Consider the following 27,618-nt stretch of genomic DNA (forward strand, 5'->3'; position numbering starts at 1 on the left):
CAGGTATCCCGCATGTTTTCTCATAACTGCGCATCAATCTCCTTAATCTCCATAATTTTTTAAAGCAAAATGTGGAAATCATTTTATCTCAAAACAGACTGGTGTCTATACAGAGCAACCACCAGCAAACCATGAGTCATTTGCCCAAAGCCCATTTCTGTGGTTTCCTAACAAGCAAAGTACAATTTTTCCCCCACAGCAGAGGCCTTCAAAGAAGCCGCTTCAAGCCAAGCATGGCACTCCCAGGTTCAGTACCCGGGCTGGCGCGACACCCAGGGTGTGCCAGCCCTCACTCTTTCCCCCAGCCTGAGCCCCTGAAGCCAGGCACTGGCCAGCTCAAAGGGCATCTTCAGAGGAGCCACCAGGAGGCTTAGGCCGGCGGCTCCATGGCTGCCCGCACGCAACCCTTCGCATCCCTGCCAGCAGTTTATTAATATTTTATTGAAAACTCTAAGATGATTCAAACCTCAGCTGTCAAGATAAGGCGCCGTTGCTAGGCAACTTTAGTGCCCAGCTATGGATCTGTTTTGCAGCTCTTCCCGACTGGTGAGGTTCAAGACTGGCCCTCCCACCAGACCCCGCTCAGCTCGGACCCCAGGCAAGGACCCCGGGCCAGCGCAGGTGAAGCCTCGGGTCTGGGATCCTCCTGCACTGGCGCTGGAGCAGCGCCCACTCACCGTACTCGCTGTCGTAGAACATGACAAACTTCTGCCAGCGCAGCTCTGTCACCAGCCTGAGCATGACGTCATTGAGGCGCACGGGCGGTCTTGAGGCCAGTGTGTAGGCCTCACCGTCGGGGCTGGGGTTCAGGTGGCAGGCGGTGCGCGGGGAGCCCCCGGGGTTGCGCTGCACAAAGAGGTGTGGGATGTGCATGGCGTCCGTGAGGGACTGCAGGGCGTTGGCAGATGCGCAGCCTGTGGATGTGACCAAGGCCAGGATGCCCTGCGTCATGAGGTCACAGGCTGGAAAGAGAAGAGAGACAGGGAGGGGTCAGCACAGGGCAGCACAGGACAGGCTCTGGCTCGCACAGCCTGTACCTAGCAGCTCACACCTGGGGTTCCCAAAAGATGCTGCCTCCCTCCGGGAACCCAGGACCCATCCTGCGCCAGGCCTGCAGCGCACACAGCAAATAAGCGAGCCACTCTTGGACCCATTTATCAGATGAGGAAATGGAGAAGCAAAAGCATATGCTGTAAGCGATTCAGTGGATTGCAGAGCAGGAATCCTTCCAATCTGTCTGACTCAGCCAACAGTGCTCTCAGGGAGCCACCAACGTGGACCAGGGCCTGTTAAAAACCAAAAAGTCACCTCACAAGTCTGTGCACTCCACGGCCCGGTGATGGCCGCCAGTGTACTGTGCACTCCGACTGCATGTCAGGGAGACACGTACTTACCCAGGGGACCTGCACTACAAGCAAAAGATTAAAACACAAAAGGCAGAAATAGGTCTTCCGGCCGAGCCTCAGGGCCCAGGATGCTCAGAGCCCGAGGACCACAGTGGAGGAGGACGAGCCAGGATGCCAGCGCTTACCACAGGCACGGAGGACAGAGACAGCGTGACAGGGCACCAGCTGTCCCTTCCAGGGTAGATGCAGTGGGGGCTCGACTTTGGGAGTCACCTCAAAGCCCTCTGGGCCACATGTGTGCCTTCTGGAGACAACAGGCAGCAACCCCACACCCCGAGCCAGTTTTGAAGCAAACATTCATCACACACGTGTCGTGTGGCAGCGGGAACGGAACGTGGCTGTGAGCGGAGGGGCCCATCTGCCTCTTCTGCAAGGACTGTGACCGCATCCTCTGGGCGGAGCACCTGGGGTTACACACTGTACATCTCAGACGGGGCTGGGAAGACAGAGGAACCCACCCCAGGAGAAGTGGAGCTCATGGGGAAGGGGTGGGGAGGAGACCCACCAGAGCACCCCAAGGCATAACACCACCCAGCGAAGGGGTCTCAGCTCACCCCTTAGCCTCCGACGCCAGGGCCTGCAGGAGGCTAAGCAAGAGTTCACGAGGTCTCCTGGGAATCCCGCAGCCACCCAAAGGCTGGTCCCTCCTACCCAGGCATCACAGACATCCCAGCATGCACGCTTACAACCCTCTACAGCTCCTGAGAGCACAGACAGGTGCACAGACACTTCCAGGGCTCCCCGTGACGGCTGTGCCTGCAGAACTCGAACTTGCCACCTACCTGCCTGGGCCTTTATCTCACCTCTGCAACCTCCTCGCCCACCTTCGCTTCCTGCCTTGGACTCTACTTCCCCAGAACAATTGCATTCAGATCACAGGTCCCCAGATCCCCTGCCGTGGCACACAGGTAGTCTGCACTGCTGCCCAGCCCTCCCGCTGGACCTCAAGCTCCAGGGTACAAGGGCCTGTCAAGTTTACATCCTTTTCCAGCACACGGCAGTCCGTGAGGATGCATGCAAGGCGCCGTGAGCCTGACTTTCCATGCCCTCGGCCAGCAGCTCCTCTCTGAACACCTGTCCAAGCCACAGGAACGGTACTGTGTCCAAAACCACAGATGCCACCACTAATGACCTGGAAGACACAAATACATGTGGAGGGGCGGCAACAGAGCCCCACTTCGGGGAGCTTGCACAGCCCTCAGAGCCACTCACAGAGCCCCAATTCCGCAGGAACGCGCTTGTCATAAAAAGGCATGAGAAAATAATACCAAATTATCTGTATTTTATGACATCAATTAAATAAAACTCAACACCCGTGGAAGAAAGACCAGAAGGGAATAGTGCAAAACGTGAAAAGCAACTGCAATTCGGAAGAAGGCTAGAAGTAGCTGTCCTTCCTTTCACACTTGCCAAAATTTCATGACATGAATAGGTAATTCCATTGGAAAGGAAGAGCGGCCCAGGTGCAGGGTGGCAGGCGCTGGGTGGCTACGGAGCGGGAGGACCCAGGTGAGGCTTCCCTCCCTCCAATGCTTTTGCAGGTGCAGCCCCGGGGGCTCAGGAGCTCCGTGCAAAGAAAGTGTCAGAGCCACTGTTTCTCAGCCAGTGACCACGAGGCCACACGACGCTCACGGGGCAGTGCCAGTCTCCTCCACAATGTCCCAGGCATGGGACGTGCCTCTGGGGGGCGAGCGAGTGGAAATGCCGGGACACACGGATAATCGCTGCACTGATTACAGCCAGACAGGAAGAGCTCTTATGAAAAGGCAAGAAAAGGCCCTAAAAGCCAAGGCACTGCGGTGATGACTGGATTGTTCTCTCCCCTTTTGTACACAACCTCTTTAATGCGAAGAGGCAGCATGCACAATCTCTTAAGAGCAGTCTTATAAAATACACCGCACATCATCCAGGCGTAAACAGCCAGGACTGCAGCCTCAGCGGGAGCGGCAGAGGACACCAGGTCAGAGGTGCGTGCCATGCCCGCAGCAGGCGGTCACGCCACACTCTCGTCCCACCCTGCCCCCTCCCCGACCCCCATACCACAGTCCCCGCGCTCTCCGGTACCCTGCCAGGACACGGCACACCCGCCCCCCATGCCAGTCCCTGCCCCAGCCCCGGGAACCACCCACCCAGGGGATGAACCCCACCATCCATGCCAGGGAAAAAGAGGGTGCTCCTGGGGTCTCAGAGGACAGTAAACTCCGTGTGGCCAGCGTGGGAGCCCCACAGGAAGGCCCGGGCCCAGGAGAGGGGAAAGAGGGCCCAGGTCAGACAGCTGCTGGCTCCTGGGGAGAATCAGAACCTCAGGCCCCAAGTTCTGACTGCGCTTTTTCCTCCCTTGCTGTGCAGTCCTGCTGTGCAGTCCAGGCTGGCCTTGAACTCGTGTCGACCCTCCTGCCTCGGCCTCCTGTGTGCTGAGATAACAGGTGTGCGCCGCCATGCCTGGCTCCACTTTTGCCGTTTCAGGCAGCAGTCAGCACATGGCCACAGACGTCTCAGCTCTGGGCCTCTGTGCTCTATCAACAGGGGTGAGAGTTTCCACCCACCAGAGGCAGGGCGCACTGACTCAGCACAGGCACAGCACAGGCCCAAGCCAGGGCAGGCCAGGGTGCCAGTGGAGCCACTTCCAGCCCTCTCCTTGGGCCTCTCGTCTCCCCGCAGCACCCCCAAGTCACATGTGGCTGTGAGCAAGTCACCGTTGCCCTCACTTGGCTCGGCCACCTGCAGCAGCGCAGCCTCAGGCCTCCTCCGAGGCAGGGTGGACATCTCTCCAGCGGTGCTAATGGAGAGACCCAAAACAAGTCAATTTTCAGTCTACTGTGAATGGTCTGCTAATTGGGGCGCTGCAGAAATGATGATGATTTGGAGGCTTCTAACATAAAAATAATAAGATCAAAATACATCAGTTCCAAGCCAGGTCAGCTGTTAGCTTAATCAAGGCTGTGTGAGGCAGGAAGTTACACTACTGTGCCCTGTGTGTCCAGGCCCCTGGAGCACACCGGGCAGGGGCAGGGCCTCTCTGGCTACCTCTCTCTGTCCCTTTCTGTCCTTCCCTCCCTTCTCTTTCCCTCTTCTCCTCCTCTCTCTTCCTCCTCTCCCCTCCCTCTGTCACCCTCTCCCTCCCGCCCTCGTCAAACAAGCCAATGGCCCAATGGCCAGGGGTGACCAGTGGTTCCACTCTGAGCTCCAGGAAAGCTCTGTGCATGGGCAGCTGTGCCTGCCGCCTGGTGGGCAGTAGGAGCTCCACTCATGGCTGTCCAGCCTGGGGCTCACAAGCATCTCCCCAGCTCTCTGGGTGTAAAGAGCTGTTTCCCTCCTCGGCCTCCCATGTCTCTCTCCCGATCACAGAGCAGCTTGGCAGATGCAGCAGGGCTCACTGGCACTGGCGGGGAAAACCAGGCAGCAGACATGAGTTTCACCGAGCAGCAGCCCCTGCCCGAGCCCTGGCCCCAGAAAGCAGAGGTCTCCTCAACTGTGTCCATGTCAGCCGGCAGCACCAGGAAGGAAGTCGGGAGGATAGAGGCTGCTCATGTGGCAGGGCTGAGCAGCGCAGAGGTGGCTGGGGCTGTGCCAGCCTCCAGACACACCGCCCACAGCCACGCAGCCACTGCTGCCTGGAGAAGGTGCCAAGACCCAGGAGTGGCAGGACGCATCTGCGGCAGTCTCTGCGGCCCAGCAGCTCAAACTAGAGAACTCACCCCAGTGAGCTTCTTCAGATCCCCAATGGGAAAACCCCAGCACACAGACGGTGGCACCTGGGGCATGCAGCCAGAGGGCATCGGGGCTAGCACCAGGCCCCTGCAGAGCCCGTGAGGGAAAGAGAGGAGCCAGAGGCCAGGGCCACAGCTAACCCAATGCGACTCTTCTGGAAGGAAACTCCCAGGCGGGCCCAGCTCAGCGGCCCCCAGGCTGGAGGCACAGGACAGATAGGGCAGGGCTGGCCCTCCCCAGGCCGATGGGCACCTGCCTTCCAGTCGGTGCTGGAGACAAGACCCGTGGAGGTCATCCAGAGAGCTCCCAGGCCAAGGTGGGGACAGGACAGCCCCGCAGGCCCACACCACAGGACACCAGCATCTGGAGCCTGTGCCTGACAAAGACCCTTGCCACAGCCGCCAGCCCTTCCCTCTGCCCCTGGAGCAGTGGGGAGAGGCTCTCCAGGCTCAGCCACACCTGCTCTCCCAGAAACAGGACCTAAGAAGACCAGGTCCTCCATGCATGCCAGGCAGGGCAGGCAGGCCTAGAACTCCAGCGCTGGCAGGGAGGCTGAAGCAGGAGAATCACACAGTGAATTTGAGGTCAGCCTGAACTATATGGTGAGACCGTGTTTCAAAAAAATAAGTAAATGGGTCATAAGCACCCTCCATGTGTCAGTGGCCCTCTGGGTACCACGCTCTTTCAGATGACAAGGACAGACAGATGTGGAGGCTTCCCTTCTGCCGGCCCAGGAGGCCCCACTGCTTCTCCACAGGAAGCACAAGGCAGGTCCCCGGGGTCACCTCACGCCCCACTCACCCCGGCGGCTGCCAGCACTTTGGCCCCAGCTGCCCTTGTTACCTGCAGCCTTCTCTGCCTCCTTTAAACTGGTGGTGGCTTTATGAATATCTGAATTCTAATGGCTAGTCTTTAAATTAAGGTAGCATTTATAAATATTTTATAGCCGATGAATAATTGACCGAATTTAGAATTGTCATAACTCACAGTAAATTATTGATCTATGGAGAATAAATATTTTTCATCTTTTATTAAGACACAGAAAGGGTAAACAAGACCCCAGATTGGTGGGGACAGGCTGGGGAAGGTAGTGCGCGGCTCTGGCCTCTGGCACTTAGACCCATGGGGCACCTCCCTGCCAGACAAGCATCCTGTCCCCTGCTGGCTCTGGTTGTTGGCGGCCAGCTCTACAGCTTCCGCAGGACCCCCACCAGCCTTCCCTGCACCAGTGTGGCCTTGCTGGCCCTGAATCCTCTCTGGTCACTTTTCTGCAGTTCATCCATCCCTCTCTATCTCTATCTCTGTCTGTCTGTCTGTTTAGGTTCTCCAATTGGTGAGACCCGGACTCGGGGGTGACCCACTTCTGCACCCCCAAAGCCAGCAGCTATGAACAGCGCCCTGGTCCCCTGCCAGGTCCAGCCACTGACCTCAGCCATTTGTGTCTCACCCCTCACTGCCACAGCCCCCCGTGCCCCTCCCTCCGAGCCCCAGGCCCCTGCCCTGAGTCCAGGGATGACTCTGCTTCACCCTTCACTGGCCCAGAAGCCATCACCCCAGGGAACCTGGGCATCCTGCCTCAAGGTGGTCATGGTGACCCATATTTGTCCCGAGGGCTGCAGACAGAAGCTGCCCCCAGCTGGGCCCGGCCCAGCTCCTGAGCTCCGGAGACTCCCAACACCTATTTCTTCCCCGTTAGACTCCCTCTCTCAGGACATCAGCACTGGGGGCCAGCACCAAGCTCCTGGGTGTCAGCCCTGTGCCCTAATCTCAGCAGTGGCCCCGGCCACCCCAGCCTTGCGCCTGGCCCTGAGCCGTCTCTCCTGCCCTGACCCCGTGCCCAACCTCCGCCACATTCTGCTGTCTCATCTCCTGAGCACTTCTGGGATCTGCCGCCCTGGTCCACAGGGTCAAGCCCGCCCAAAGCCTCTTGTCTACCCTCCCCTGACCGGCATGCCATCCCCTCTAACACCAGCCACAATAGCTTCCCACTGTGCTCAGAGCCACACGCAGCACAATCAGGACCCCAGTCCCTGTGTACTTCACGGGAACCACAGCCCCTCCAGAGAACCCATCACCCCAATCTTGCGGGCCATGCTGTGCTTCACCCCACTCGGCCTGGGGGACCAGTCTGCATGGCCCCCGTCCTCTGCCATTGCACATGCAGAGCAGCACCTGCATGGTGGGCTTCCTGGCCCTGACCCCCACAGCCTGCCCCTGGAGACCCCCAAGACTCATGGAAGAGCAACACTGCCAGGGCCAGACTTCACAGGAGGATGTGGGGCTCCCAAGCTCCCTATCGCCTCTCCATGTCTACAGCCTCAGAAAGAAAACCAACGTTCCACTGCTGGGAGGAGAACAGGGTGACTGTGTGTTTGTTTGGTACAGTGGCTGAATTCAAGGCCTCCGTGCTGAGCTACTTGTGACCCTCCTGCCTCAGCCTCCCAGACTCCCAGAGTACTGGGATCACAGGTATTCACCAGAGATTGTTTCCCATGCTTCCAGGGAGCTGGGAACAGCAGAAAGAAAGCAGCAGCAGTGCCAACATCTGGCCAGGGAAAGTCCCACAGCTGGGAGCCCCTACACCTCTCCAGCGTCAAGCTCAGCTGCCTCAAAGGTCCCTATGGAGGAGGGAACACAGCCAGGTGAGCAGCCAGGTGGGGTGCAGAGCAGACCCAGAGGGCGACAGGTGGCACAGCGGGGCTCCCGGACCCTGTCCTCTGCTGATAAATATATGCAGCCCAACTCCTGCTCCTGTGAGCCGGCAGGACCTTTCTCGCTTTCTACAGCCCTCCAGCTCCTCAGTAAGGACTTCCACTGCTCGGCCAAGGGACGCAGCTGCGGCCAGAGCGTCACCACAGCTACACCAGGACACGGCCTCCCAGCCCCAGCTACCTCCACCTGCAGAGTCCAGCACATGGGACAGCACCCCTGGGCTCCCTCAGCCTCTGGAGAGACTTCCTCACCCTGCATCTGGACGCCGACATAGCGTCAGCCCTCCTGCCTCGGCCTCCCGGCTCCAGAGTTCTGAGTTCACAGCAAGCACAGCCTCAGCCAGGACGTTCTGGCTGCTGGGGAAGCAGGGCCCAGCTGGGAAAAACCCCGCTGAGGGGCACAGTCAATGCCAGGTCCTCTGCACACCGCTGCTCCACGCCCGTGCTGGTCACGCACTCGGATGCAATCTCCACTGTGCTCACTCTGGTTCCCTGTCCCTAACAGACTCCGCTTCCTGCTCTACTCCACCTTCAAACTCCTGCATCCCCCAGCCCTGTGGGGTGAGTCGTGGAGAGCCCAGATGCACGCGCACTAAGGAAACGACTTGAAGCAGCACTGCTTCGAGCTGAACTCCAAACCCAGAGACCCAATGGGGCGGGCTCGACCCAGGCAATGAGAGTTATGCAGCCCTAGCAAAAGGTGAGGCGGGCACCACAAAGGTGGGAGCCAGCCCAGGCTTCAGAGCCTGAAGGACCTGCCCGGGAGCCAAGCAGGAGAAGGCGCTCATTGTCCACACACTGCCGGGGAGGACAGAGCCACAGCACCAGCCTGGAGTCAGCAGGGGGAAGATGGCTGGTTCCGGGGGCCAGGGACAGGACTGCTCGGGGCACAAGGCAGTGAAACAGACCCAGGTCAGAGAGGATGGTGACAGGCGCCCAGGTGGAAGATGCCCTCTGGGGGCTCGCCAGTACCCAGAATGTGGACAGTGACACTGGACACCCTGTGTGGGGACACCCGCCGGACCAGGCATCAGGGTAACCACGCAGGTGCTCCCGCCTTGCTAGAGAGTGACGAGGAAAAGACAGTGGCCAGACTTCCGGTGGGGCACAAGAACACAGTCTCTGCAGACAGCCCAGAGGACAGGGAGCTGGGGCCCTAGATGAACCACCACCCCAGGGCCACCTCATTTCTTGGCCACTGCAGGCGGGGAGCAGAGGCCTGCGGTCCCACCTGGGCTCAAGGTCTGAGCTGCCTCTGACCAGGACCCAGAGCCCTTGGCCCAGGGGACAGACAGCATGTGCCCTCCGCAAGGTCACACAGCCCTGCTCAGCCTTGGGCTGCTCTTAGAGGACAAGGCGGCCCTCACACTAGGGGCTGTCGGGACAATTAATGTAGGTGACAGGCAGGAAGTCTTCGGAATGAGGGTTCCTGTTGGCTAAGCGATCCCGGGACTGCCGTCTCTTGCCAGAATTTATCCTTCTTGGAAGGAGCCTGCTTTTAGAGACTCAGGCAGGCTTTGTGGTGCACACCTGTAATCCCAGCATTCAGGAGGCTGATGCAGGAGGGTCGCCATTAGTGCAAAGCCAGACCAACGACACGGTAAGGCTGTGTCTCACAAAACAAAACAAAACTGATCCAACAATATAGGCACTAACTGTTCCTTTCCATGAACAGAATTAATAGTACAATTATCTGAGCTATACATATTTTCCCTTCCTTCCTTTCCTCTTTCCCCTATCCTAGTTTCTCCTTCCTTTGAATCCTATTTACATTTTCAGTTTCTTACAATACGCAATATAATGATTTCCTATCATCATTAATTTCCTATTACCTTGTTTTAAAATTGTTTCTTATTGAGCTTTTTTTAAATTCTGTTTAAAATAAAAATTAATCTAAGGGCTACAGCTCAGTGGCCTAAGCACCTGCCTGGCAAGTATAAGGTCCTGAGTTCAATTCCTGGTACCAAAGATAAATAAATAAATAAATTTTAAAAAAAAATAGAGACTCAGCCAAGTCAGGGTGACAGAGAAACAACTCCACTCAGTGTGTGAGTTGGCTTCACAATGTTACAACTGCATACCTATGGCAACAAACTTACAAAGAGAGGTTCTGGGGGTTCCTCTCCCCATGGCTTTGGGTTTCCAAGGAGGGCACCAAATGCCAGTGACACGAAGCAGGTGGCACAGCAAACTGCTTACATCACCAGCCAGGAATCTCAGGGCCACACCCCCAGGGAGGAGGGCCTCCCACCCAGCCCCGCCTCTTAAAGGCCCACAGCACCACCCAAGAGCTCCAGCCTGGAGACCACACCTTTAACACAGAGCCTCTAGGAACTATCTGTATTCAAACCATGGCTGTCTGTCCCAGGCTGGGAGCGAGTGAGGACATCACAGTCACCTCTAGAGAGCACAGCTGTCCCTGCTATGCTGACCAGCAAAACCTGAGACACCCACACAACTGAGCCTGGGGCTCTGGAAATGACGCCTCACTCAGGGCCCTGGGCAGCACCAAAAGCATCTCCTGTGCTCCACAACAGGCTCGAGGCCTTCCCGGCGCCTCTCCTCTAGGCAGCCCTGAGCCTGCTCGACACCTGGCAGCAGCTCAGATGTCCAAGGATAGCCAGGCCACCGGGCCTGCTCCATCTCCCTGACCCCAGGTCCCTATGGCCGGCTCCTGGGACCATCTCTTCCCTCTTAAGTTTCCTAGAAAACAAGACACCAACCTGGACCCAGACCTGGCCCAACTGGACCCCACAGGAAACTGCAGACCAAAGAGTGTCACCGAGAGTTCACCGGGCTCTGTTCCCCCCTCCACAAAGCTCCCTAATATGGAGCTCTCTCCAGGCAGCAGGTGGTTGTGACTCTGCCCTGGCCAGCTGCCATGTCCATCACTGTGGCAGCCCAAGGTGGCCATATCTGGCAGCCATGGGCAATGGTGGCCACTACACTGGGGTCTCACCTCCTGCCTGGCTGGGTGTGCTCTGGCCTGCTCCTGGTGGGCACCAGCAGAAGCACTGACCAGAGCCTTCCAGTGGACAAGGCCAGCCCACCTCAAGGGCCGATACCCCCTTCTTAGCCATTTTCTTGTCACTGGGACATAAACCCAGACTAAAGGAAAAGAGGTTTAACTTTGGTTCACATTTCAGTCCAGGGCTGCCGAGCTCCAAAGAAACAACTTGACAAAAGGACCTGGTGGAGGACAGGATATGGTGAGCACAAGGAGATGGACTGAACCCTGGGAAGCCGGGGCCACAGTCAACCTTTCCTCCGTAAGTTGCATAAGTCAGGGATCTTGTCCCAGCACTGAAAACTGACAAACACACATGGGGGAGCCCCAAGCCCTGCTGGGAGTGAGTGCCAGGCTGAATGCCAGCAGGGTGGGATGTCCAAGTGCCCAAGGAGCGCCCAGACACTGTGCTGCAAGCAGGTGATACCCCGCCTGGCTTTTTTTTTTTTTTTTTTTATCAGTACCAGGGATTGAATTCATGATTGCGTGCTTGCAAGGCAGGCACTTATGCCACTGAGCTAAATCCCCAGACCCTCCGCTTGGCTTCTAACACCTCCTTGCCATGTGTGGCATCATGGTGACACAGCTTCCCTTAGAGAAGCGTACAGAGCCTCTGCTGCAGCCCCCGTGGGAGCAAGCATCTCCCGAGATGGAGAAGTGGGTGGCCCCAAAGCCAGCCCTCCTGAACTGATCCACTACATTTGGGGAAGTCACAGCAGAGCCCTCCTGAGGCAGCTGGCTCCCAAAGGCTTCTGAGAAGGGGCCCAGCTGCCCAGGGGCAGTGCCTACCTCGGCCCCTAGGTGCCGTGGAGCAGATGAGGAGAGAAGGCAGAGGCCTCCTGCCGCCGCCAGGGTGGACGGGAGCTCTGCCAGTGATAATGAAAATGTTCACAGTAGCAGACGCCTGGGGAAAATGGAAAAACAATACCACAAAATTCACACGCCAGAGAGAGGTATAGGAGAAGCCTGGTGTCAGAGGCTGGGTTTTCCCATCAACACCTCTCTCTCTCTCCCTCTCTCTCTCTCTCTCTCTCTCTCTCTCTCTCTCTGGTCACAAAAGCTGCTTTTGCTGCAGCAGAAAGCCAAACTGCCCCTCCTCTGGGTCCTGTACAGCTCCAGAGGGGCACGGTGTACCTAGCTGGGCTAGGTACACACACAGAGCCCAGAGAGCACTGGAGGGACCAGACATGTGTGGTGGCTGCCAGCAGGCATGGGCAGAGAAAGGACAACTCAGACGACTGGCTGGAGAGAGCTGGCACAGCCCGGTGGCCTGGGCAGTCTGCAGGAGGGGACGCTCAGGGTGGGGTGTCTCGGCCCTTAGGGGAAAGCAGAAAGGAGCAAGTTCCTGTGGACAGGTCCAGGGCTCCGCCAGGAGCCTCCGTGCTCCTACTCAGGAGTCACAGGGAGTCGGGGTTTCAGGGCAGAGTGGCCTGGCCAGCACATAGCTCCTCCCGGGCCAGGGTGCGGGGCGGCCTGGCAGTGCGAATCTCCTCCATATGATCTGCCCCAGGCTGGGGCTGAGCAAGACCAGAACGGGACATTCAGTGACATAAATCAGACACCCACGCTGGAATAGCACACGGACTCTCACAGAAGAGAAACCCAAAATATAAACAAAGGGCAAAGTTAAAAAATAAAACAGACAGATGAGGGGCCACAGGGAGGGACAGCACTCTCACAAATAGGAAGGGGGCCAAGAGATGGAACCGGGGGAAAGGAGAACAGAAGGGGACACAAAATGAAGCAAGGCCACCTTCCCTCTGGGGCGAGCGCAGCTGGGGTCCAAGGTCCCTGCCCCACCCAGCACCATGAGCCCTGCAGGCAGGAGGAGGGCTGGACAGGTGCTGGGCACAGCAGCCGGGTCTCAGGGCACAGTGCCTCCCAGTTGCTCTGTGTGAATACCCCAGGCCACCAGGCTACTGGGGACTTGACAGGGGATCCTGGCAGGTCTGGGATACAGAACAGGACCCCGTGGCCTGCTACAGCACTGTCCCTCCACCTTGGGAACTTGCTGTCACCACGACAGGCAGTGCAGCCCACGAAGCGGGAGCATCCCCTCCCCTAGGCCCTGCAAGAGTGGGGACAAAGCCAGGCCTGGGGCTGCTGGCCAAGAAGTGACGGTGCACACGGTGTCTCACACAGAGACGCAGTGGTGCGATGAGCAGAGCAGGGCCAGGAAGGGCCCCACTTATCCCCCTGCCACATGCCCCCGCTTCCTCTTACTCCATGAGCCATTGGATAACTGGGGAGTAGGGATCATGGTCAGTATTTTCAATGAGGACACTGAGGTTCAGAGAAGCAAAGATGTTTAGACTCAAGCCACACCAGCTGCACACACCCAAGTGACACAGGAGAAGACCAAAGCCAGCAGGTAGAGACCAAACAGCAAAAGGTAAACAGCAAGGTAAAGAGCAGGAAAGGTAAACACCACAGGTGAAGACCAGGGGCCAGCAGGAGGACACCTGAGACCAGCAGATGAAGACCAGAGAGCAGCAAGTGGACACCAAGGACCAGCAGGTGAAGACTGGGGACCAGCAAGTAGACACCAGGGACCAGGAGGTGGACACCAGGGACTAGCAGGTGGACACCAAGCACCAACAAGTGCTAACAAACAAATGAAGACCAAGACCCTAGCGGTGAGAGGCAGGCACCAGCAGATGAAGATGGAGAACCGGAGAAAAGACTAAGAATTAGCAGATGAGAGCAAGGAACCACGCAAAGGCCGGGGACCGGCAGGTGATGGACAACCTTCAGTCACAGGGAAGGAGGAAGAGGTCATGGCTGTGCTCCCAGAGCCTCATCCTAGCTGGCCTCCTTCCGACTCACAGAACCCTCAGCCTCTTGATGCCCCCGACACTCACTGCAGGCAGACTCAGGCCTCTGCTCCACCGCCCGAAGCAGGGCACTGCAGGCTGGTGGAGAGGGCTCAGGGGCTGGCCGCTGTGCATCGGAACCTCACCAGAGGGAACTGCCAAGGCAAGGACGTATGGCAGGACCACACCGGAGAGGAGTCTCTCTCCCTCCTCCAGCCTCCTCCCCTCCCCACCTGCTGAGACAGCATCCCCAGGCTGGGATCTAGCTCAGGGGACAGACTTACCTACCATGGCAGGGAAGGAGAAAAGAAGGGGGCAGCAAGGGAGGCATGAAACCCACAGTTCCCTGACCCCTCTGTGTCCCCTCCAAAGCCCTACTAAGTCCCTCCCAGGACTGCCCTGTCCCACGAAGCCAGACCCCAGCCTGTCTGTGCCTGTGCCACCAGGCTGTGCACTGTCAAGATGTCAGGATCCACATAGAGGCCGCTTCAGGGTGGAGGCCGCTTCAGGGTCTCGGGGGCACAGGTCCCCAAGGATCGCTTACCGAAGGAGCAAATGAAGCCCCTGTCAGCGCCACCGCAGAGGAGGCACCACCTCACGGCACCTCCATCGCGCCCTCCAGCTCTGCCTCCAGTTCTGCAGCTGGCTCCCGAGGAGAGGACGGAGGAGAGGCAGCAGCACCTGGGCCAGAGCCCGGAGAGGACTCCAGGAAATCACAAAGACCCAGGGTCTCCCGCTACCTGCACTTCTCCAGCTGCAGCACAGAGCAGGGCGAGCTCAGCATACTTTTGCCTTAAATGCTTGACCCCTCGAGTGGTTTTTAAAAGGCTGTGACACCAGGGGAAGCGTCCTCCAGGCTGAGAATCACCAGTGTCTATAGTGTTCCCATGTGACGGTACTCAGGGGGGCACCCTGTACTACACAGGCGGTTCACAGCCTCCAGAGAGGAGGCCAGGGGCTGCAGGACAGGTTGGGCAGGCAGCAGACGGACGGTGTTGGCATCCCGGCCCCAGCCCTAACCATGTGCCCTGCCCTCCTATTGGATAAGAAGCCCAAGAGACCTGAGCCGTGGGCAGAGAACACAGAGGTCTGCTGGAAGTCCATCCACAGGGTGTAGGGCTTCCCCGCCTCTGGAGTAACAGGGCCCTTTGCTGAAGTTTAACAATGACTCTGACTGACGTGTCCCTGAGGGACAGCATGCCTGTGACCCTGCGTGGATGTGGACATGCCTGCAAGACATGAACATGTGCAGTGCTTTGTCAACTGAAGCACATGACTCTAGGTGTCTCACACGTGTGTGAGAGCCAGGGGGCGAGCCACCGTCCAGCTGGGGATGCTGGAGCCGTGACCTTTCATACAGAGCAGATGCCCCCGGGACCCACTCCTGAGCTGAGGAATGCTACAGGCCAGGTCAGCTGACTGTCGCCTGATGAAGGTGTCACTAGTCTGTGGGTGGGCAGCAGGGCAGACTGGGCACTGGGCACAGGCATGAGGAGCAGGAGGAGGACAAAGATGGAGCGAGAAGAGGGGCACCTGGGCACACTGTCCAGCCATGACCCTGTGTGCACATGCAGATGCATACCATGCATGCCACACACACACAGGAACCAAGTACACACACACACACACACACACACAGATACACACCGTGTGTCCTAATTTTTGCATTGCTGAGACAAGATACCCGACATAGAAAGTTAATGGAGGGCAGGTTTATTTCAGCTCACAGTCTGCAGAGGCTCAGTCCACAGTCGGCTGGCTCCAAGGTGAGGATGCATGGCAGAGGGGCATCACGGAAGAGAAGCAGTCCATGGCAGGGGAGGCAGAAGGCAGCAGCAGCAGCCAGCCTTCCCCTTTACCCCACCTTTGGGATGAGACCACCCAGCACCATGCTGACTCCACTCAGTGGACTTAGTACCACACACCCTTAACCCCTGTACTGTGCACCCTAAACCCTGCCAGCTCCTAAAGTTCCAGCTATCAGTGCATGAAGCTGTGGAGGGATACCTAGATAAAAACCATCACACCACACAGACACACCATGCATATCAGACACACACGCACGCACACACACACGGGGAACTCACGCCTAGGCACAGCCTGCGAGGAGCAACTCTCCTGAGCTGACACCCAGAGCAGCTGGGGCCCAACACAGCCTCTGCTCTGTGCTTCTGTGTAGAGTGTGGCATGGGCCAAAAGGAGCCCCGAGTCTCACTGCAGCCTCCTCTCCCCACCTCTCAGGAGCAGCACCCTCTCACACCCCTGCAGTAGACACAGGCCTCCCTGAGCCCACCACTTCCACTCACTGAGGAGGACACAGCTGCCGAAAGTCACTGCAGATGCCCCGGAGTGACCACCAGTCTCGCCATCATCTGGCTCACACTGTACGCCCCACCATTCAGCCTCATGGTGTCACCCAATGTCTGAGTGCAGACTGACTAGAGAACAGGGTGTCCCCACACCTCCCACAGCCACCTCGAGTTTGTTCAGGGGAATTCTCCACGAGGAAACAGGGAGAAGGATAGACCCAGGAAAAAGAGAATCCTGGGGAAAGCTGGGGTCAAGAAAAGGGCTAGGGAACAGCGGGAGCTGGGGGACCCCTCCTTCTGGGACACCCTGGCCCCTGCTGGTCCTGCCTGGAGAAGCCCGGCTCCCCTCCAGATTCGGGCTGGGGCTCCTGCAGCAGCCACCTGCCCTCCTCACAGGACGGAGGTTCATTGTGCCTCCTGCTGGACTTTGAGCCACTGCAGGACCCAGGCCATGGCTCACCTGTGCCTGGATCAAGCTCCTGATGCTAGAGTAATACACGGTAACCATGGGGGGAAGGAGGGAGAGAGGGACAGCCACAAGGGAGGGGTGTGGGCGGGCGGAAAGAGAGTGGGTGGGCGGGTAGGTGTGCAAATGTGGGTGTGCATGTGTGTTAGGGATGGCATGCAAAGTGTGTGTACATGTGTGCACAGTAGTCAGGGTGGGCAGATGCAGGGAGGGAGGGAGGGATGGGAGAGTGGATGGATAAGTGGGTGAGAGGGTGCGCGAGTGAATCAATGGGGGAGGAGAGAGCAGGTGGGTACAGGAGCGGATGGTGGATGGATGGACGGACGGATGGGTAGACGGAAGGAGGAAAGAATACGGGTGGGCAGAAGTGAGGATGGAAGGAAGGGTGAGCGGGAGGGAAGGGAAGGGAAAGAGGGGCTAGCGGATGGGGAGGAGGGGGGATGAATGACAGGTAGGACCAGGTGAACGGACGGGCGGGTGGACGGCAGAAGGACCGGAGGTACCCTGAGGAAGTCTGACCTTTCTCCAGCCCCGCCCCACCCTCCCACCACAGGGGCAGAGCGCAAAGGCTTAGGCGGATTAAAGGGTGGCACGGCTGCAATCAGCTCTGTGCAGCTGCCTGCCAGCCATCAGCCTCCATCAGCGCCCACCTGACACCTGGCCAGGACTCCCGAGGAGCCAGGTGTCGGCCGCAGGGGGCTCGCAGGTGACAGCCAGACAGCCAGGCCAGCAGAGAAGTCACTTCCTGGGTCCCAGTGCCCCATGGGGAAAGAGGTAACCCCAGGGCTCAGAGAAGGGCCCCCACCCCATCTCAGAGCTCCTGTGACCCGGCCTCACCCCATCCCTATCCCCTGAGTCTCTCCAGCCACACACACACCGTGGGGCCAGGCTGCCAAAGTGACACCAGGCCGGGCTGCTCACCCAGCAGTGTGACACAAACGCCCCACAGCACAGGACACACGCAGCGGGGCCCAGGGGTTCAGCCTGGCTGACTGGGGGACGCTTCCAGGAGCGGGCAGGCTCTGGTCACTCCCAGCCATGGAAGCTCCGGTGGCCTGGGGTCCGGCTGGGACCCCGGGGCTCCTGATGCCAGCCCATGGCCGCTCCGGGTCACACTCTTCTGAGTTCTGCCTTCTCTAGAACTCCTGGGACGTGTGCTCACACAGGCACCCCAGCCCTTCAGGAGGCCCAGGATTGCTGCCCAGGGCAGCTGGCAGGGGCCAGGCTGATCCTCCCCTTCACCCCGCCCCTCCTCACACCTCTTCTCTGGTGGCCTGCACTGGCCCCCAGACTGACCCATCCTCTCTAAGGTCACCACTGTCTCAGAGTCTCCTCTGCCCTCCACAGCTTCCCTTGCCTGGGAATCCCAGAGCCTGTGTTACAGCTGCACACAGACCAGGTCTTGCCTGTGTTTGTTGAGTGAACAAATGCCCATCAGTAAGTGATAGAGCAAAGCCCTCCACACATCCACGGTGCTCTGGGTGTGGCCCCCGCCAAGGCTCTCCTCCTCTCTTGGCCCTCCTGGTGGCTGTAACCAGCCACCCCACACACCGTCCACCCAGCCCAAACCCGAGGGTACGCAGACAGAAAAGAGGCCAGCACAGTCTCCCCTGTCTCTGGGGGAGGTTTTGTCACCACCTCCATGTCACTCGGGTCCCATCCACTGAAGACAGTCTGTGCCACAAGCCCAGAGAAAGGAAACACTTTCCCCCCACCTCTCCAGCACCTCCCCTCTCAAGGGGCCTTTGCAGAGTTTCCCCCACCTGCTACTCTCCTGGCCACTCAGGAACACCTCCTCACAGTCAGGAATCTGCTCTGCTCTAGCCTCCTCCAGGAAATCTCCCTGACGGCTCCTAGGTCTGCTGCCTCACTGGTCAGTGAGCGCTTCCAAGCAGGACCAGATCTGGACCACCTGCGCCCGCCCAACCTGTGGCTGTCCCACTGCCTTCCAGATGCCTGGCTTTCCAGAAACCCAGCCTCTCAGTGGGACATTTGCCAGGGGTGAAATCTGACCCCAACTCCTACAAATCCAGAGTGTGAAGTGAAAGCCAGCAGTGAGGGCAGCACCGTCTGCCCAGTCAGGGCTCCTGAGGGGCCTCTGATCACATTTTGCAAAAGGCACCAGGCACAGAGGTCAAAACATCACCCACAATCAATGCCAAAATCTGAATATAAAGGCTGCTTAGCCGACATCCCCACTTGCTTGGCTGGAAATCTGTAGAGGGGCCTCCTGGGAGGGCACGATGACCACCCATGCTCTCCAGGTGCCCAGGCCACCAAGTAGTCAGCAAGGCCTTCAGCTAGGGCAGGCACGGGGCTCCTCATCCTAGCAGGTGACCACATCAAGCAAGGCCACTTCCGAAGCTTCCAGAGCACACAGATCAAGGCTGTGGTGTCTCCATGAGCCTCAGGTCTCCCCTTGAAAACTGGCAAGAAGCCCCTGCCCACCTGCATCTCCAGTGGCCCTGGCTACCACCCTCGGGTCACTAATAACCCTGTGTCTTCCCATTGTGTTTAAGCAGCCACTGTCCTCATGGACACACTGATCAAGGCACCCAGCAAAGCTGACGGAGGGCACCAGGGAGGGAGCCCTGCTCCCATACTGAAACCCTCCTGCGCAGCCACACCATTTCCTGTTCCATCCCGAGGACCAGGGGGCCTGTTCTCCCTGGACTTTGGCATAAGATGGCAACAGTGGACAAAGAAAGGAGTCTTGGAGCCCTTGCCCTGAAAAATACAGCGCCTTCCCTGGCAGGCCAGGGGACACCAGGGAAACAGACAGGACGCCGCCCTCGGGAACTGATTTGCCAGCAGTCACCACCATGGTTCTGATCTTCACTTTCCCCAGGAAACTTCCCGTGAGTGTAACCCTGAAACCACCACTACCGCCAGGCGGAGGTAAATCAGAGCAGACTCCAGAGGAGAGGAGGGCCGAGAAGCCCCAACAGGAGCAGAGGGGGAATTTATAAAGTGAAGCAGAGGCCCATGCGTATGAACGCCAGTCTTCACGCTGTCTCAAAGAATGGGGCACCCGGTAGCAGGGCTCAGAATACGCCTTGCTTTTCAGGGTATTAACAGTTTGTATTTTCCACTCTCTGTCTCCTTCGCAGTCCTTTGCAAGGGGGGAAAGCCTATAAATATATTTTTTTAAGAAATGACTGAATTCTGATGAACTCGGCTAAGCAAGTGCTTTGCATATGAATGGGACCTGATGAGCCCGCACTTCCCTAAGCAGAAGCGCCCATAACTTCCAGCTTCCCAGAGTTAAAAAGTTGAAGCGGCCACATGGATGCAGCTCCTCTAATAAAAAAATCATGCCGCATTTATTATTAATGCCTGGCTCTGATAAACACCCTCATCTAAAATTCTCCACTCGCCGGAGCCCTTCAGGGTGATTTCTCAGGATAACCAAGCGTGCTCAGCCAGATCTTCACCAGGCAGCCACGGAGGCTGGGCCGCTGGCAGCAGGAGGAGGACAGGAAGTCAGGCCCACCGAAGTGGCAGCCTGAGTGCTCTGCTCCAGGGGGAGCTCTGTCACTGCCTCTGGGTGACAGCGACCCTGGGCCATTCACAATGGCGCAGCTTGTGTGAAGACCCGGATGAATGAGGCTGGGTTTCTAGAAACAGGGGGCGTCTGCATGTGAAATGAGCGCCCCACCCACAGCAACACTGCCAGATGGAAACTGCTTCCTCTGGGGCAGCAGCTACTGCCAGCATCCCCCTCTGACAGGTGGGCACTGCCCCTACACCTGCTCCGAGTGCTGGGTGGCTCTGAGGCTCCCGGCTGCTCCCACCGATGTCTGAGGCTGGTGGTAGTGGAGAAGGCTGCCCCCTGGGACCTCTCACGGGGACCAATCTATGCTCTGAGTCCCCAAGCCAGGATGAGCTGGACTTGCCAGACGCCACCTCCCTGCGTGGCCCTTTGTCCTTCTCCGACCTGCTCCCCTCCGGCACGGCTGCGCCAGCTTCTGCCCTGGCCACAGTCTCTCCTGCCTCTCTGGAGGCGGCTGCTGTAGGGATGTCACCAATACCCTCTGTCCTCGATGCCCGTGGGGTATCAGAGGCAGTGGAAGCCCCAGAGAGGAAAGGGGAAGGAGGGGGAGGTACATCTCCCTGGCTCCCTCCTGGCGGGGCTGGCACAGTGGTGTCCCCCACGCTGGCCGCTGTCCACTTCCTCTGCCCCTTCAACACGGAGGCTGGGGACAGCTCCATGGTTCCTGGAGCCCTGGGCCTCAACCTGCCTCCCTTGGCTTCCTACCCTTGCCCTTTATGCCTTTATAAAGACAGACCACGTTCAGGGTCTGTCTCTTGCCAGAGTTGGGGTGCAGCCTCACCCCAGATGTTCCTCCTCAGGGCCAAAATCCATGGCTTCCCCAAAGTCAGCCTAGAGGAAGCCAAGTGCAGGGTGCTCTGGATTTTGGGGGCACATAGACACCCCTGCTCATACCCCCACAGACTCCTGGGGGTCTCTTCCTGAGGAGCCACAGGAAAAACCAAAGACAGTGGCTTTTCTGAAGTCCCAGGTATGCAGCCAGCCACACAACGCATCTGCTCCTGCCCCATCCCTGCCACCCAGCTCCCTAGTAACAGGAAGGTGCAACCTATAAAACTAAGTTTCCCAGAAGGAAAAAGAAACCCCTTTTCTCCAAGCACCATGGAGAGCCAGTGTGGCCCGAGGCTTCCTGGGGTTGGGGTTGCATGTAAATCTTTAATTTCATTTACTGCCCTGGCCCTCTGACCCCAGCAGCATTCCATAAATATTTAGGCAGCCAGGGCCAGACCTGTTTTCCACTTTGTAATGCTAATGATGGCAGCCAGGGTGAGACAGCAGCCTCCACCAGCGGAACACCACAGCCTTCAGGAGACCCAGGCTTCCTTATTGAGCTGAGGTGCGAGGTACAGATCAGCTCACAGGAAAATCTGCAGCACTCGCTACCTGCAGGCGCCTTGATGTGGAACCACCAGGTGACTCGACAGCGGAAGACGAGCCTTGAAGGCAGAGGGAGCAAGGCGCGGAGGAGGAAACAGGGTTTTGGGGTCAGGGGTGCAGATGGGTCCTCCAAAGAGCCCCAAGCTGACAGCAAAAGCCAGCCCTCTCCACCTCAGGCTCCTCGCCCCACCTGGAGACCTCCCTGGGCCCTCTCACACCTGCCTCCCACATGTGCATGTGCGCACACACACGCACACACACACCCTCTGGAAAACTCCAGGCCCTCCAGAAAGCCCAGCCCCCAAACTGAACCAAATGCAACTGCAAGCTCTTCTGAATCCACACACATACCTCAGGGAAGGCAAAAGTCTCTCCGCACCTGCCCCAGGAGGTGACCTCTGTGTCCCTACCTGCAGCACAGACGTCAGGCTGGGGGCTCCCAAGAAAGCTGCTTTGCTTTGAGCTCTGTCGTGGTCATTTACCAGTTATGATCTTCAGCAAGGCTCTTAAAGTGGCACAAGTTACCTACTATGAACTCCACCCACTTAGTAAGTTATACTGCTCTTCAGCCACTGCTACAACCCAATTTTAGAATGCTCTCGTCTCCCCCCAAAGCTCCCCTGTGCCTACTTGCACTCAGCGCTGTTCCCACCTTCAGCTCGAGGCAACCACTAATCTGCTTGTTGTCTCTATGGTTTTGCCTTTTCTGGCAGCTTTCAAATAAATGGAATAATACAACACGCAGTCTTTGTGTTTGGCGTCTTTCACTTAGGACAGTGTTCTGAGGTCCACCTATGTCAAACACACACCAGTCTGTCACTTCATTGGCTTTCTGAGCAGGAGTCCGTGCAGCTCACGTGCTTCCTCAGCCAGGGATGGGTGTGTGGGTGCAGCCCATGTGAGGCGCAGCCAGGAGCACGCAGGGCCATAACTCTGCATGGACCTATGGTTCCATTGCACTTGCATAAATTCCTAGGGGAGTAGAATTGCAAAATAATATGGTACAATCCACATGCATACCAGAGTCAGAAAAGCTGGTGTGGTGATGCACGTCTGGAACCCAGCACTTGGGAGGCTGAGGCAGGAGGATCACCATGAGTTTGAGGCCAGCCTGGGCTACACAGTAAGACACTGGCTCAAACAACCAAGACTTTTGTAAGGAGAAACAGGGTGACAAGGATGATGAGGAGCACAAGACACACCACAGCATCTGCATCCCCACGGGCCAAGCACAAGGATCCCAAGTCCTGACCTCATGTGTCACAGCCATCCCACAGCCATCCCACAGGTGCACGCCGGCATCTGCCTGTATTTCAATCCCATGTCCCTCGTGACAAACGATGCTGAGCATCTTTTGGTGTCCATTTGCGATCTTCCTTTTTTGGGGAAAATATGTCTTCCAATCTGCTGCCTATGTGTATTGGCTGGTTTGTTTTATTATCAAGTTGTAAGATTTATTTATGTGCCCTGCATACAAATCCATTATCAGATATGTGATCTGCAAAGATTTTCTCTTAAGCAGTATCTCAACCTCTTGGCTTCTTCATCCGCAGACTAGCGCTCATCGTGACACTCCAGTGTGTTCTACTTAAGCGCCTGGCAGGAGACCTGGCACACACACCTCGCACAGATGCAGCCACCCCCACCACGACCGCATCCCCTCCCCAACCCTGGGAGTCAGGCTGGGCTCAGCATTCAGTGGGAAGCCCGGTGTCCACCAGGTGCGGAGGAGCACCCATGCCAGCTGTGCCCTCTGCCACCAAGCCCTCTGCACATCCCCAGCCAAGCTCCCTCCGTCGCTCCACCCCCACAGCACCAGCCCAGGCCCTGGCACAGCCAAGAGCACGGGCAGAGAGCAGGATCCCTGGGGAATCACAGAGAAGGGACCCTGGTCTCAAAGGTGATGGATATCAATGGAGACAGGATCATGAGATGCCCCAGGAGAGAGAAGAACAGGAGCAGAAAGAGAGGGACAAAGCACGGGGCACGATCTGGGAGCCCAAGAAGTGAGGCCACTCTCAGCTTTTGGAGTCTCAAGAAGAGGGTGGCAGAAGCCAGGCCATGACAAAGCCCCTGGGGCACATCCACCTTGCAGGTGACATGGCAGGATGCATTCAGGACAGGGTTTTAGCTCCATGCTCTGGCACAGCAGCCTGTGCGTTGCTTCTCCTTCCACACTGCACTCTGAGCCCCACAGCTCAGACCTGCAGAGACCTGTGTGCAGGTGCCATGCTGTGCCACCCCCATGATGGTTCTGGGAGCAGGCAACTTTACCCCTTGTCAAGGGCTCAGCTGAGCCCCCAAACTCCTCTTGAAATCCTCACCTCCTAGCTTTGTCACTGTTCTTTCATGGGACGCAGTCCCTAACACCCACACCTAAAGGAGGAGAGGTCCGTTTGGCTCATGGTTTCACAGGGTTCAGTCCGTGGGTAGGCGGCTCCAAGGCAGAAACATGGTGGAAGGGCCTGCTTGACGCATGGCAGATGGAAGCACAGAGAGAAGGGAGGCACTGGGGACAAGAACACACCCTTCTAGGTCCCACCCTACTGCCCACCTCCAACGAGGCCCCACTCCGAACAACACATTGGGCTCTACACTCACCCCTGGATCACTCCACTGATGAGCACTGTGCCTCCATGACCAGTCAGCTTCCAAAGCCCCATCTCTGAACACAGTAGACTTTGGGGAACCTTCACATCTGAACCCTAACACTTCCAGGCCTTCCTCATGTGACTGCAATGGAAACAGAGTCTTAATCAAGGTGATCACATTAGTATGAGGTCATGAGTGTGTCCTGAACCTTACAGAGGAGAAAATCAGGACAGAGAGGAAGCCATGCAGGGAGAGGACGGCTTCTACAGCCCAAGACGCATGGTCACAGGGGAGCCTGTTCCAGCGACACTCTGACCTTGGCCTTCCAGCCCCAGAACCGTAAGAAACACATTTCTGTTGTGATTCACCTAGCCTGAGCTACTAGCTTACCACAGCCACAGAAAATGAAGGCAACCCATTCACACAGAGGGAGACTGAGGCTCCAAGAGCACCAGCAGAGAGGGGAGAGATACCCCCTTCCCCCACAGAGAGCCCGCCCGTGGAACGTGCCCCTAGCAGAGTCTGTACGGTGGCCAGAGTGCTGTGGAATTGTCCTGAAAGCAGCCTCCAGCTCTGGGCCGGGGCAGGGCTGGGGCTGTGCACACTCGGAACACACAGCAGCAGCCAGGGATGCAGTGGGGTGGGTGCAGGACACGTACTGTTCAGCCAAAGCACCCATCCTGCTGCCTGGGGCTGGCTCACCTGTGCCTCAAGACCCAGTCATCTGAAGGCAGCAGACAGAGCCCCAGACCAACTTCACAGAGTCCAAAGTTCAGGGCAGCCGGAAGACGGGGACAAAGCCATACTCTGCCACACAGATGGCCACGGAAGCCCTTTCCCTTATGCGTGCCTCAAGTACCCTGTCCAGGCCAAGTCACAGCCCCTGGAAGGACCCGCTGGATCTAGAAGGCCTAAGGCCCAAAGAGACACCGCCTCTTCACCCAGCCACATGCAAAGACACAGTCTGATCCTGCCCCGGTCACTGGGGTCAGGGGGAGGCCACCCCCTGCTGGAGTTGTTGGCTTCTGTCCATGCTTTGGAGGGCCCAAGGTTTTGCTGCCCACAAGTCAAGCCATCGTCCACTCCAGCCCATCCTCGGAGCTCCCCGTGCTCCCCCTCACCTTGTCCGGGGGTCCTGGCCACTCTCCCACCTCACTCCTGGCTGTGAACCCTGCAGGGTCCCTGGCCTTTCTGGGGACAGGCTATATCCCCGTTCCCCACAGCCATCAGGACACCAGGACCCCTCTGTCCCCAGAAGGTGAAGCTTCCTTAGAAACCCCCACAGCCCAGAGGCAGGCCCAGGCCTCAGGCCACACCACCCCCTGCCGGAAGCCAGGGCCTCCAGCCCCAGCCTTAGCCCTCTGAAAGACCCTTCCTCACCCCTGTCTGCCCTCTGGGGAGGAGCATCCGTGACTGAACCTCACACAGAGTCCACGCCACCATTTCCACTTTCTTCCCAATCCACCCAATCAATTATTGCAGTGTCGGTAGATCTTTAATTCTTTCACCACTGAGCAGTGGGAACAGGTCTGAATTCCACAAAACAATTCACTAGCTATGAGGTTCAAGTGCAAGTTCCTATGCAATGTACAGCTGGGGACAAACGCTCAACTGCTCCCCCGGAAGGCCTGGCCAAGCAAGCGCCCAGGCTTGGGCAGGGGACACCCCAGCCTGGCCAACGCCTGGGGTACTTTTCTGGGTTCAGCAGATACCCAGCCAGGTCACTCTGCGTGCTGGTGCTTCTGGCTGAACACGGGATCCAGCAGTCCCACCCTCAGGAGGTGACACCCATTTTCACGGAGCATCAACTGCCTGCCGGCCCTGTAGTAGGTCCTAGTGACAGGAAAATGTGATGGACATAGGGACCCTGCCTGGCTGGGGCTGGGGACTGCCAAACCATCGCCTGGGCCTTAGAAGGCTGAGCTGGATTCACCAAGTCACACACAGGGCGAGGTGCCCCAGCAGAACAGCAGACACAGGGAGACCACACGGCTGTGGCCGGGAGCTGCACTCAGCTGGCCCAGGGTGTTTGATGCCTGAGGCCCTGTGTGACAACACCAGGGCATGGTTTCTGCCTAGAGGTCCCCAGGAGCCTGGAGCTTTTGGAAGACGACTAGATGAGGGTGCTCACAGCTGACTTCCTGTTAGGTGGCAGGTATTGCTGGAAGAGCTGGATCCCTGGGGAAGCGGCCGGGAGGGTTCACCTCCCTCCCAGCTCCTCCCTGCTCCTTCAGCTTCCTGTCTACAATGCTATGAGCAGCTCTCCTCCACTAGAGCCTCTCCCGGGTTCCTTTCCTGCAGAGCTGGCTGATCCTAGACTGAAATGGGAGCCAAAATGAACCTCTCCTGTAAGTTATGGATGTCGGGCGCTGTGTCCCAGCAGCATGGAAGAACGGATGGCTGGTGGGCAAACACTGGTTGTTTCAAAGTAACTAATGCAGAGGATTCTGAATGCTTGACAGAGAACTGATGAAGTTGGAAGCTGGATATGCCAATTACTGTGATCCCATCATTACATGTTACATACATGTGTTGAAACGTCACTCCATACCCCAAAATATGCAAAAATACTATGCACCATTATACATACAGACACACAAACAATACTCTCCTGTCCACTTAGACCTCCCATGATGCTGAGGAGCTTGTAGGGGACAGAGAGACTGTCTCCCCAGCCCTCCCTGCTGAGACCCTTGGGCAGCCCAGCTGGGGTGGCTACACTTGCACTGCAGAGGCGCAGGAGGGAATGGGGTACAGAGATGAAACAACTCTGGCTCAGTCCCTTCAGGAGCTACATAACACAGCTGACTTAGGGAGCTCAAAGCCCAAAACTCAGAAGCCACCCAGCAGCGCAGCCCCTGACCAGGAGCACCCCCAAGAGCGTGGCCTCAGCTCCAGGCCACTGCTTCCAAAGGGGTCTCCCCAAGGGCATGCTCGTCCCACCCACACTCTCCCTGGAAAGCAGATTACACCCTGCACCATGCGCTCCTCCTGCCCGATTTCCAGGCGATGACATTCCAACCACAGGTGAGGATGCTTGGGCACAGAGTGGTGATCTGTCCACAGCCACAGGACTGAGTGGCAGGAATCAGATGCTGACCACTGAGGGACACCAGCCCTGTGTCACTAGCCTTCCAGCCTACCACACTGCCTCAGGGGCAGCCCAGCTGGGCGTCCCCAACACAGAGAAATGATGATGCTTGCCTGGGCTTCAGGTCTCCGCGGTAGCACCCCTGCCCAGGACAGCCAGGAAGGCATCAGGCCTGGGGACAGAGCTGCAACCTGGTACAAGCACCTCACCGGTCAGCACGTGCTGCCACTGTTTTTCCCATGGTGGTGCTGGGGGAAGCGCCTTCAGGAACCGGTACCAACCCAAAGGAAGGGAGTGAGAAGACCCGCTGGGCAGGCGGGGTTACCAGCGCACGAGGCCCAGCTCCACAGACGATGTCCACTAGTAGGTCTCCACTGGAGGGGCTGGGACAGGGCTGGAGTCCACTGGCAGAGCTCCAGGGTGGGGGCAGTTGCTCCTGAGCCCTGGCACAGCCTGGGGAACCCAGCACTGCAGGCCATGCCCACTACTCCCACACAACCACTCTGCCCGCGGCTGCTCGGTAGAGTCCTGAGTGCCAGGAGCTGACCGCGCCCCGGGAGCCAGGCAGCACCAACCCTACCT

At 57.9% G+C, this 27,618-nt stretch overlaps 1 protein-coding gene across 5 annotated transcripts in view; it reads right to left on the reverse strand.

Moving 5' to 3' along the window:
* Positions 1–27,618, reverse strand: part of LOC100724914 (glutamate receptor ionotropic, delta-1) — a 580,436-nt gene that overhangs the window by 478,198 nt on the left and 74,620 nt on the right. For 4 of the 5 annotated variants that reach the window (XM_063233725.1, XM_063233727.1, XM_063233726.1 and 1 more), the window contains one exon: positions 678–962. The exons of the other annotated variant lie outside the window; for it this stretch is intronic. In XM_063233725.1, coding sequence (XP_063089795.1) covers positions 678–962 — 285 coding nt within the window. The remainder of the gene's footprint in view (positions 1–677; positions 963–27,618) is intronic. 5 annotated transcript variants of the gene reach the window in all.

The sequence above is a fragment of the Cavia porcellus genome, unplaced genomic scaffold (genome assembly GCF_034190915.1).
Source record: "Cavia porcellus strain 051 isolate PalLab524CR breed Dunkin Hartley unplaced genomic scaffold, mCavPor4.1 scaffold_23, whole genome shotgun sequence".
Taxonomy (NCBI): Eukaryota; Metazoa; Chordata; class Mammalia; order Rodentia; family Caviidae; genus Cavia; species Cavia porcellus.